This window comes from Tupaia chinensis, unplaced genomic scaffold (assembly GCF_000334495.1).
Source record: "Tupaia chinensis unplaced genomic scaffold, TupChi_1.0 Scaffold000008_1, whole genome shotgun sequence".
Lineage (NCBI taxonomy): Eukaryota > Metazoa > Chordata > Mammalia > Scandentia > Tupaiidae > Tupaia > Tupaia belangeri.
In genome coordinates, this window is record NW_006159437.1 from 119,323 (window position 1) to 132,290 (window position 12,968).

General features: G+C 37.9%; 1 protein-coding gene across 6 annotated transcripts in view; it reads right to left on the minus strand.

Moving 5' to 3' along the window:
* SHPRH (SNF2 histone linker PHD RING helicase) overlaps positions 1-12,968 on the minus strand; it is a 91,434-nt gene that overhangs the window by 3,289 nt on the left and 75,177 nt on the right. For 5 of the 6 annotated variants that reach the window (XM_014592858.2, XM_014592820.2, XM_014592893.2 and 2 more), the window contains 3 exons: positions 6,233-6,325; positions 5,194-5,280; positions 4,244-4,422 (listed from right to left, as the gene is read on the minus strand). In XM_014592858.2, the coding sequence (XP_014448344.1) occupies positions 4,244-4,422; positions 5,194-5,280; positions 6,233-6,325 (359 nt within the window). Of the gene's footprint in view, positions 1-4,243; positions 4,423-5,193; positions 5,281-6,232; positions 6,326-12,968 lie in introns of those variants that run through there. The other variant, XM_014592913.2, reaches the window with a different exon arrangement.

Genomic DNA, 12,968 nt, shown 5'->3' on the forward strand with positions numbered 1-12,968 from the left:
TATTTTTTTTTTTTTTTTTTGAGAAGTTTTTGCTATAGGGCGCATGCACTCACCAGAAAGACAGAGAGACAGAAAGCGAGAAATCACCCCCCAGAAAGGATGGCCACGCCGCAATCCCTTCTCCTCTTGGGATCTTGGGCACGCATGCACACGTGCCTGGCATGAGTTTAAGCCACCGGGTTCGGGACTCGAACTGTGGTTGACTACATGGGAGTTCTGCGACGTAGCCTTTACGCTAGCTGCTGGTCCCTATATATTTATTTTTAAAGATGAATAATAAATGAGAAGATACATTTATGTATCATTAGAAGAGTCCTTCAGAATATGGGAAGGGATAGGACTTAGGACACATGGAATGCTTGGCTTTGCAAGGAGAAGGGCCACTTCCTGCACTGTGACAAGAGGGAAGGCACATGCCATGCCCGCTGTGCCTACAATCCTATTACCGCAGACCACATACCCGTGCCCCACCGAGAGCCAGCCCCTCTGCTTCCTCATTAGGTCCCAAATCCTTTTGCTTACTCATGGACATTGTTCCACCATTCTTCTCTATCCCTTGCTTCATTAGTTTTTCTGTATCTAATAAGTCATTCTTTCTCCAATTTGAAAGGGAACAAAACTACCAAAAAACTGAACTCTTTATCTTATTCTCCTTGTCTGCTCTTCTCTGCAGCAGAAATCAAAATACCAGTCCTCCCACCTACACAGAAGCAGCCGTGCATGTGGGTATGGCAGGGGAGGCAGAACAGTTATGCCTGAAACCTGCCACTGCTTTCACCAGATGTCTGATTGTGGACGAGGCAGCCAACCTTACTTTGTGTTTGTTAAATACATCAAATCCCATCTTTTCTTACACTCAAATTAGGTTGTCTTCACCATGCCATCAAAACTGGTTATGATCTCCACGCTGCTAAACCTAATAATCAAGTCTCAATTCTCATCTTACTTGACATTGTGACAGCACATGATACAGTTGATCTTATCTGTTTCCTTGAGGCACATTTTTTCCTTGGCTCCCAGGACACTCACCTTCTCATTTTCTTCCTGACTTTGTCATATTTGTGGGTACCTTTTTTTCCCCCAGAGCCCTTTAACTTCCATACACCATGTGGCTTTCCTCCTCTCTATCTACCTTGTTCCCTGGGTAATCAATTTTGCTTAGTCACATGACTTAAAAATACACCATGATATGCTGCTGACTTTCCAATGTCTCTCTCTAGTCCAGACTTCTCTTCTAAACTCTGGACCTGTTCAATTACAGACTAGATTCTCCATGTGGATATCTAATAAACTAATCTAAAGTGAGCTATTCTTCCCTTGCCGTGCTTTCTTTACCCTGTAGACTACTTTATCCTCCTAGGTGTCCAGGTCAAAGCCCATGCTGTCACTCTGGCTGCTCTCACATCCATGCCCAGTCTATCCGCAAACACTACTGGTTTGCTCTTCAACATCTATACAGAACCCAACCACTTCTTACCGAGTGCCTTTTGCTGTTACCACGCTCGAGTCGCCTTCAGCTTTCACCAAGATGACTGTGATGGCCTCTAAGCCTCTGCCTGCATCTACTCCCCTCACTCTCTTCCCCACACTGGCCCTCACGTAGCACTCAGGGATGATTCTTTCAAAATTTAAGGTAGATCATGCCACTCCTTTGCTCACAGCCTTCCCATGGCTCCCTATTTCACAAAGCTTAAAAACAGTGCCCTCACAGTGGCCTACTGGGCTTACTACAACTTTGCTCCCTGTCAATCCCTCCACCTTCAAATCCTCTGCACTCTGCCTGGCTCGTTCTACTTCAGCAACTCTGGCTCCCTGATATTTCTTGAACATATTGGGCATACTTCTGACTTAGGGCCTTCATACTTCACACACTTATTATATAAACAATAGTTTATCATCTGTCTCTATACTAACTTCCTGACAAATAGAATATAAGGTCCATGAGGGCATCTCAGTTATTTGGAATAGTGCCTGAAACACAGAATGTGCTCAGTAAAAAATCTATTGAATAAAGCAAGTGGGTATTGCCTAAACAGGCTATTTAAACTGATGAAAAAAGAAGAGGTATCCCCCCTCTATAACACAAAATCATCCTCAGGGGAGGAGGAAGAAGATACGGAAGACTTTTGATAGACTCCTTAGAGAGCAAAAAACTACTTACTAGAAAGCATACATAGTAAGACAGTTAGGTGGGACTTTTTAGACTTGGGTTCTAAATCCGAGATGAGTTCAGCCTATACTTTAGAAAAACATCGGTAAGGGGCCAGCAGGTGGTGTGGTGGATGAGGGTGCTGAACTCCTATGTTGCCAACCACAGTTCAAGTCCCAGACCTGGTGGCTTGCTTTCTTCTCCCCTCTCTCTCACTCTGTCCCTCTCTGGTCAAATTAAAATGAATGAATAAATGAATAAATAAAGTTAAATAATTAATTTCTTAAAAAAAAAGAAAAATACTGGTAGGACAAGTCATCGATGGCTGAAAATACAGAACAAGACAAAAAGAAGAAAGACATAACTACATTTTAAATGACACTGGTGGTACTTTCTAACAAGTCTGCATTTATTATGTTATGTTACTTTGCCTTATTTTGTTAAGGGTTTGTTTAATGAACATTTCTCTTTCCTGCTTACAGTTGAAACCCTTTATTAGCTCTTCTGGCTATAGTTTATAGAGCAGTCTGTATTTCTGAGTACAGCAGGGAAGCAGACCTCATATCCTGTCACTCTTTTTCTCAGACTTCATACTCCAGCAATTCTAAACTCCTTACAGTCCCTAGAAATGGCATGTCGTTAATCGTAGCTATTTTTGAATATGCAACTCAATCTGGCTGTGTGAATACTTTTTTCTAGCCCAACTTTAAAATAATCCTGGGGCCAGGAGGTGGCATGGTGATTAAGATGCTGGATCCCACATGGCCAGCTCCATTGTTCCAGTCTCAGACTCACCAGCCTGAAAACATGCGGGGTACGTCTGTGTGTGTGTATGTGTGCCCAAAATCTTGAGAGGAGAATGGAGATGGGATTATGGTGTGGCAATCTCCCCTGGCGAGTGATTTCTCATTTTCTCTCTCCAGTGAGCACATGTGCCCTAAGGCAAAAAGATCTACAAAAAAATAAAATAATCTTGCTAGATTCAACATAGTAAATAAAGTCTTTCCTGACTCTCTAGAATACTGATCATTGTCTTCTTTGGTTAACACAGTATTTCTATTATATTTTTACATATTCTATCACGGTATTTTAAATCATTTGTTTCCTGTACTATGTAGTGACCTCCTTGGGGGAATAGATTATGTCTTATTCAGTTTAAATCTTTAGTATGTAGCATAGTATCTGACATACACTAGATGATCAGTAAATATTTAATGGGTACTTTGTATAGATGTGGATTTTTTTTTTTTTTTTAATGTTTAAGGCATATAACATCCAGGTAATGTATCTCAGAGGTCTTATCAATTCTTCATTCTGGTATTTGAATATGGTAGTACACAGTCATAATTTTCACTATTAGGTTTGCTTTGTGCCTTAAACTAAACCTAACTATCTCTTAGAGTTGAACTAGGAGGATGTCCTTTTTCAAGGGTAAAAATTTAAAAAGGGCCAATGGTTTTCAGTTGTACATGAGGTTTATCTTTGTTTAAACACAAGCTACTTTAGACAATCAGAAATGGATTTTTCTTGAAGTCATGATAGCTGCCTTGAACTCTGCAGCTATCTTAAGTATTTTTGAAAAATAATGATTTAATTACTTATATTATAATAAATTTTAATTATTATAGATTATAATTATTCAAATTACTATTATTTATTCTTCAATTATTATTATTATTATTCAAATTGACTAGAGAGAGAGAATAGGGGAGAGAGAGAGAGAGAGAGAGAGAGAGAGAAGAGAGAAAGTAAACCGTCAGGTCTGGTGATCTAATTGCATTTGGGCATCTGAGAATCCAGCACCTTAACCACCACACCACCTGCCATCCCTGTTTTAAGTAATTCTAATAAGCTTTCTGATGAAGTTATTATGTTTTTGTAGGATTGAAGACAAAAATCTGGTAGAACTTGAAGGTTTGTTGCTTGGAATAGAGGGAGGTGGAATTTTCATGCTTTTGCTCAAATGATAATGTTTAAAAACTTAATAAATAAGAAAGTAATTAAAACAACTATGACAAACACAAGGAGCCTAAATGCAGATCTAGAATCTTAAAAAAACCTGAAGCAATGAGACTGATGCTAATTAGTGCTTACTTTGTCTGTCCAATTCGGTGCACCCTCCCTATGGCCTGAAGCTCATGGGCGGGGTTCAATATGGGCTCCACCAGGAGAACATGAGTTGCTTCAATGATAGTTAATCCATTAGAACCTGTGTGCAGGGGCAGCAGCAAAATATTGATTTGGGGATCACGTTTAAATGCTGAAAGATTCTCCTAAAAAAGAAAGGTACATTTTAATTTTAGCTGGATCAGCTAAAATAAGAGCAGTAAGTTATAGCTCACACTAAAGATGTCCAACAGTATTTATTAAGTCGTGAAATGTAATAACTAAGTAAAATTAAATGTACAATTGCCAATTTTAGGAAATGTAAATTTGTTGCTTGACTTGAGTTACAAAGAAAAGTATAATGTGAGCTCTCTTGTTCTTTGTAAGATATACTGGAATAACATATAGAGAGATGCATGTGCCTATGCACATTGACCTACATGAGTTTAGAAGAAAAAGAGAAAAATAATGTAACAGAGTGAATGTGAAATCAAGAGATGTAAATGTGCTAAATTCTCACTTGGTCTTTGTATGTGGTGTGTGTGAGCACTCATGCCGTAGGATGTGCACTTGTCCTTGCGTTGGGAATCATGTAAGAACAAGTGTGACCACATGCTCTTTTGCCAGATACAGTCTTTAGAACCTAATCCCAGCAGGAGGAGGCCTCTGTCCTTTCTAAAGGTGTATCATGGACAATCTTATCCTACGTTAAAGAACGTGACCTCAAGTCAGATCTTTTGAAAAAAAAAAAAAAAAATGAAGGTCTTGTTACAGGTATAGCTGAACAGATCAAAAATAGTTTCTCTACTTTGTTTTTAAATGTTAATTTTATAATTTATATCACGAATAAACCTGCTATTTGGCTTATATGACACAAGACAATAAATGTAAATAAGCTAGTGAGCAGAGGTTCCAATTTAAATAAACTCTTGGCATACCTGAAATGTCTTAACGCGACTGATCTGTGCAAATTCCATGTTGTTGTCAGTGAGAGCTTTTGAAATAATATCTAATACATCTTGCCACTAGAACACATAAGACAATAAGAAAACCAATATTACATATAGCTCTCATCTAAAGAGCATTTGAAAAGGGACTAAATTAAAATAACTTTCATACTTCAGAGTTACCTAAATAAAACACAACAAAATCTCAAATATTGAACCATCAATATCATTTAAATCTACCTTAAAATAGTATTGATGTACACAAACACACACACACACATATATGTGTGTATATATGTATTTTTTTTTTTTTTTGTATCAGATGGTGGCTGAAAAAAGTAGGGTTAAAAAAATGAATATCTTTGAAAGCTGAATTAAGATAAACAAAGAGTGCTTACTGATATGGCTATTTATCTTTCAAAAATGAAAACTGCAGTTTTTTACTGAAACTTTATTCAGATTATTTTAATTTTCTTTTTCTTAAATAACAAATTCATTTGTGAAGTGAGACTTTCAAGGTTATAAATTTTAATTTCATTTTCATGATGTGCATGTATGAGAAAGAAATAGAAGGTAAAGCACTCCTGATAGGGTCTTGTTCACAACACTATTCCCCTCCCCAGCCAATCAGAATCCTGGACACAAGGCATGTATGCATGTGCCTGGTGCCTTTTAGGCTGACCCAGGTATCCAGAACTATGGTCAGCCATGTGGCTTTCAGTACTGCAGTTCAGTGTGCCACTGACTGTGCCATCAGCCTGGGCCACACTTTTAAAAATACTAAAATAAGAAAACCTCAAAATAAAATAGATATAAAATCCTAAAATGTATTGTAGTTATAGGAATTGCATTATAAAGTGTCATCAAATTTTTCTTAAAATAATTCTATCTTATAGATACGGATAAATCTATCAGTAATTCTAAATCTTAACTGTTAGGGTAAATATTAAAAATGAGTTCTTAGGTGTAATCTGATTAGAGACAGAATACCACTCTGAATTACTGATGAAGATGAAAATGTTGATTGTACCGTTGAGAAAACAAGTGCTTTAGCTCCTGGATCTCTAAGCTGTATTTTCATCAGAGTTCTGACCACAGCTTCCACTTTTGTTGAATGGCTGCCCTTTGAATACAAAAAAGAAAGCACATCATCACATCTAGTTAAAAATGAAAAGAAAGTGCAATATAGTAGGTCATCGGGAAAAGTCATGGCCTATTTTTCATTTTTTGGGGGGGAGGTTTTTTGCTATAGGGTGCGTGCACTCGCCAGCCAGCCAGAGACAGACAGAGAGACAGAAAGTGAGAAATCACCCCCCAGGGGGGATGGCCACATGGCAATCCCTTCTCCTCCATTCTTCTCTCGGGATCTTGGGCACGCACGCACACGTGCCCGGCATTTGAGTTTTAAGCCACCGGGTCCAGGACTCGAACCGCAGTTGATGACATGGGAGTCCAGCGACATAGCCATTACGCTAACTACTGGTCCCATGGCCTATTTTTCTATGCAAAAACGTGTCATAACTTTTCCAATGACCCAATAGAAGAGTTTTTATATCAAAACCCTATGAACATCAGAAATGATCACATATGTTCTTTCCTTTTTATTTAGTGCTTGTTGTAAATTTCCTTTAGCCTCAAATTGCAGAAGTCATGGAATTTATATTAGAAAAGAACGGAATATAAGAGCATCCCAGAAAGTTCATATAGTGCCATGACTCCAGATTTACTTAAGTAGACAGGTTTCATAGTTTTAAATTTTCATTACATTGCGTTAACAGAATTTATATTAAAGAAACACTACTCTCTTATCTCACTTCAGACACAATAGGATTAGAAATGTTAAGAATACAACAAATCAAAAACTCCAATATATCAATAGTCAAGAATCCAACAAAGGAAGCATGCTTTTTTGCAAGCGCATTACCTAGGACTGAGACAGTACCAGTGACGTCCATTTGGACTGAGGGATAGTCATACAAGGCTGAACTTAAAACTGTGCTCCTTGCATCTTCCATAGTCATTGTCACCAGAAGAGTTAAAATGATTAAAAAATGAAAATGGAGAAATAAGATAATGAGGGAAACACAAATGTTTCTGTATTCTTCACTGAGAAAAATGCTTTAGTTTGAGCCAACCATTTAATTATGTATACATACATCAAAACATCATGATGCACAGAATAAATGCATATAATTTTTCATTTGTCAGTTTTAAAAGAATGACATGGGACACTGGACATAAAAAATGGTCCCTTATTTCCAAATACATACAGTATAATATATGCTACAGAGTATGAAAGAAACAAAAATTATAGTTTATATTGCTGGTTTTGCCTAAAAATAATTTAGATGAATGCTTTATTATACTATTTTAATGAGCATTTATCTACATTCTACTGCTTTTAAATATTTCTATCTCAGATGTAACTTTACAGTGTTCATAGTGGTACAGCAAAATTATTGTTTTAAGTTTTCTATAAGATTAACATTTATGAACATGTAAATTTAGGATGCAATTGTGTGTAATACATTGCATAAGAATATTGAGAGCAATATATTTAAATATAATAACTATTCGCCAAGCTACTTTATGCCTACTTTAAACTTAGAATCTCCATGTTTATTTTAATTACGTTAGAATGTAGGAGTCATTCTAAGTTAACTTTGAATCAACTGAACAAAAATCTCAAAAGAAAATAACAGGATTCTGCAAATAGCTGAATTCTAAATAGTACTCATAGACTTCTCTTAAAGTTTGGATATGGAGATACAGTGTTTTTTCCTCCTCAAATTCTGTATCTACATCTCTGTATCAGTAGATTCACTTAAAAAAAAAAAAAAAAAAGCATGTTTGGGACCAGCAGATGGGATAAGGGTTATGTCACTGGACTCCCACATAGTCCACATGGTTTGAGTCCTAGATCTGGCGGCTTAAAACTCACGCCAGGTGTGTGTGTGTGCATGCCCCAAGTCCCATGAAGAGAAGGGAGTAGGGACTACAGGGGGGTGATTTCTTGCTTTCTGTCTCTCTGGAGAGCACATGTGCCCTACAGCAAAAAGTTTCTCTGAAAAGAAAAAAAAAAAAAAGATTCCTGGGCCATATCCCAGATCTAATGATTTAAAATTTAGATGTCCAGTCTAAAAAAAAATCTTTAAGAAGTGGGGCAGTTGATTATCAGACATTTGAAAGTTTAAGAAGATGAAGAAACTGTGCATGCATGTGGCTGTGGGTGCGGTGGTACTGTGCTGCTTTCACTAGGGCTATATCCATGTAGTGTATTTTCTATAGGACAGAAAGAAATTTCTTATGACATAAGAATCTTGTTGATTATAGGTCGGGGTTTCCATTGGCAAACATGCTCTGTGTGAGACCTAGCCAAACGCAGGACACAGGGAACATGCCACGTGGGACACATGTTCTGCCAGAGGCCTACTTCACCATCCAAAATGCCTGGCAGTTGTCAGAACTTGCAAGGGGAATTTTGTTTACTTCATGAAATGCCCAGTAGGTTCCAGAGGTTATTTAGGAATCTTGTCACACTGTTGTTAGGGAAGATACGGTCTTTAACTTCAGTACATCCACCAATGGGAACATCTGTGGTCCCAACATTCATTTTACTTATATGGTCAATCAGAGAATTTCTTACACTGTGCAATCTCTTCTAAAAAATCTCTAGGAAAAAATGTTGAACATCATTTAACACTATTTTCATGTTCTCCAAGTAGTTTTTAGTCTGTGAATCATTTATATAAACACTATGTCTGATATATTATTTTCTGTGTCTGAGAGTTTTAACATGCTTACGGTGAAACAAACCTTTTGGATAATACAAAAACTTCAGTGAAATAAAAGACCCTTGGTATTGTCTATTAAAGATCACGGATTTTATCATCAGCAATAGTATAAAAGAAAAATATACAAAGATTTAAAAACATTTTGAAATAATCATTTTAACATTTGAAAAATGATGCAGTAATTACATATGATCTATTTTTCTATGATCACTTTCTCAAATTCAAGATAGGATCATTTAATGGGGAAATTTCAGTGAGTCACAAGAATAATAATAATGAGTGTACGCTTCAAGAAGAAAGTGCTGAATAGTAGGGAAGGTATGTGACAGAAGTCAGAAGAGATGACAGGAAGCAGAAGACACAGTGGCAGACCAAGTGACAGAAAAGGCAGTGACAAGCAAAGTACAAGCGTTAACAAACAATCTGAGAACGCGCAGGAGCGATAAAACTTGTTTGCAAAATAGATACAATGTTAGCTCATTAATTAAAAGGAAATTAAAGTATAAATACATCTATGACAGTAAAAATAATTAATTTTTAGTAAATTCTAGTTTCGTAATAATATTCTTATGAGATGCTTCAATGAATTCACGTGTTTGCCAAGACCCATGAAAGACAGGAACATGTGAGAGCACAACAAGCAGTATTTTTACACTGACAGCCCTGCCCCAACGGGACAGCAAATGGAACGGCCCTGATCTCTATCTGGGTGTCTAGGAAAGCTGCCATAAAACGAACAGGTGTTTGGGTTTGATGTACTCAATGACTCAGTTTCACAGAGGCTGCCCTGTTTACTGGTAGCTAGAGCAATCACTTCCTCAACCTCTGCACGAAGCCTGACGCAGCAGTTCTCTCGTATGCTGGTTTCTTACACTGGGATGCATGCTTTCATGTAAGGGTGAGCCGAATGTTCTTGGCCATGAATGCCATCTGCGGCCCTTAGGATGCCTGCTGCCAGAGGAAGAGAAAGAAGAAAGGGCTAAGAAAGACTATCTTTATGGGAAGGAAAGGAGAGAGACACTATAAGAGTGGGGGAAAAAAAGGGGGAGAGAAGGACTGGAAAGGTAAGCAGTTCTTAGTGTGGTGAGTAGGAGAAAGAGTAACCATCAAATGCCTCGGGGCTGGTCAGAGGATTACACCATAGGTCACCCACCTCTTCACTCATCAACTCCTTCTCGTTTGCTTTAAAAATACACATTTATCCCGGGGATTCACAGATAGGGTACAGGACTTAATGATCCTCAGGTCATGATCTCATCTCCACTTACCCTTGCCCTCTGTTACTCCCAGACTGCTCTGCAGTTCCCTACTGCTTATTAACCCTCTCATTTTCCTCTGCCACTCCTGAACCCTTCATTGATGCTCCATAGGACTTGTGTTTTACAGTCAAAACACTCACATTGTTTACCTCATGTAGGAATACTACTCTTCAGTTCTTTGCTTAGTTAGAACCTAGCTGTCCTTTAAGCATATTGCTTTCTCAGTAGCCCTTTTGAGCGGAGCATGTTTCTTCTCTATATCCTTGCACTTGAGCACTGGTATTGTCTTTGGTCCTCAAATTTAGATGTCAGAGCATTCTTTTTCACTTCTTTAAAAGTTTCCATTCCTGGGCCAGCAGATGGTGGGGTGGTTAAGGTGCTGGACTTCCACATGGCCACCAGTTGTTTAATCCTAGACCAGGCAGCTTGCTTTTTCATGTTCCCTTTCTCTCTCTGACTGTCTCTGTAAAGTGAGAGCACGTTCCCTATAGCCAATTAAAAAAGAAATTAAATAAAATAAATAATTCTTTAAAAAAATTTCCATTTCTTTGAGACTCAGAAAACCCAGTAAGCACCTCTCTTTACTCTTTGCCGTGATTTACTGACTACGACTCTTCATTCACCAAAGAACTTTGGTGCCTTAGAATGATTAACTCTGAACCTCAACTCTAGATAATACATACTATCTGCTTGGACAAGCATCCACCCTTCAGGTCTCATGTCTTCATCTTCGGGCATCTTTCTTTTCTCCTCTACCTCACTTGGGCATCTACTTCTACAGTCACACTTGTCTTCTCTAAAGGGACTAAGATCTCCCTTTCTCAGATGAGGATGCTTAACCTTATACTTGGTCTGCTAAGGAGTCCAACCTAAGATATTATTACACTGCAATGAGATTGCTACTTTCTATAAATCAACACTCTCCCTGCCTTTTCAAAAAGCTTGTATCACAGATTATCACTTCTCTCTCTTCTATCTTTGATCTATCCTTTTATTAATGGAGGTTAAACTTGCTCAAGAATCTTTTCAGCTTAAATAAACAACAAACAAAACAAAACAAATAAAACCCCAAAGTCATTCTGTTGTTCATATTTTCTGGCCATAAATCTGATTTTTCTTCACAGCTAAATTCATGAAATAATTGGGCATTTTCTCTTTCTGCTTATTTACTTTCTGTTTATTCCTCAATCTCTCCCAATATTCCTTTTGCCTTTATGTTTCTATAAAAGAATTCATTTTGAAGTCATCAAAAATCTCCATTAGCCAGGATTGGGGGAACTGAACCCTATGCGTTGGAAGCCAATGAACAACTTTCCTTCTCTTTTTTAAAAAGACTGCCATAGGCATATGTGCTCACTGGAAAGAGAGAGAGGAGAGAAATTACCCCCTGGGGTGGGTGGGTGGAGTGATGGCGGCCACACTGGAATCCCTTCTCCATTCTCCTTTCAGGATTTTGGGCGTATACACACTTGCCTGACATGTTTTTCAAGCCACCAGATCTGGGACTTGAATGGCATAATAGGCCATGTGGAATGCCATCTGCTGGCCCATCAGTGAATAACTTTTGACTCCCCAGAAGCCTAATTACTAATAGACTACTACTGACCAGACACCTTACTGATATAACAGTTGATTATCATGTACACTAAAGTAAGCGAGAGAAAAGGAAACGTTATTATGGAAATCTTAAGAAAAATACTCTTTGAAAAAAAAAAAAACTATTTCAAATACTGACGAAAGTCTGTATCTAAGTGGAGCGGTACAGTTCCTTACAGAGGCAGTTATCCTGTGGCATGTTTCTACGGGATTTGCTCTAGCTGCTCCTATTCAGGTTCCTTTCTGAGCCTCTCCCTGCTTATGCGGCGTAAGTTATGTACCATAGGACTTGATCTGAAGCTATCCTCTGTCTCTCTCTCTCTCTCTTTCCCCTTAGGCAATCCCATTCATTCTCATGGGTTCAAGATTTACACCAGTGACTGTGAGTTTTTTAATCTCTAGCTTCACATGTTAACACTTGTTTAGATAGTTTTACTCAGATGTCTTAGATCTCTCAAATATGTACCCCTTTTCCAAGTAACTTTTACCTGTACTATACCATCATCCACTTTATTTTTCACATCAGAAACTAAGTGGGTCATCTATAAAATTTCCTTCACCAGTGCCTCAAAGATTCTATCTTATCAATCAATTATATTCTAAGCATCTCTTAAATATACCCATTTCTGTCCTCCATTGCCAACAACCTGATCAAAGCCACCATTACTACCGCTGTAGCCTCCTAAACTGTTATCTCCAACTATTTATCTAAAGAATTATTTAATTTTATTTATTATAATTAATATTTTAAAATTTGCTATAGGGCAAATATATATATATATATATATAGAGAGAGAGAAAGACAGAAAGAGAGAAAGCGGGAAAATGAGAAAGTCAGTCACCAGGTCTGAGACTCAAATCATGGTTAGCTATGTGGGAGTCCAATATTTTAACCATATTTTTTTAATTTATTTAATTTTTTTGAGAGAGATTTTTTGCTATAGAGGGTATGCACTCGCTAGAGAGACAGAGACAACAGATAGACAGCGAGAAATCACCTCCCAGAGGGGATGGCCATACTGCAATCTCTTCTACTCCATTCTCCTCTAGGTATTTTGGACACGCATGCATATGTGCCTAGTGTGAGTTTTAAGCTGTTGGGTCCAGGACTCGAACC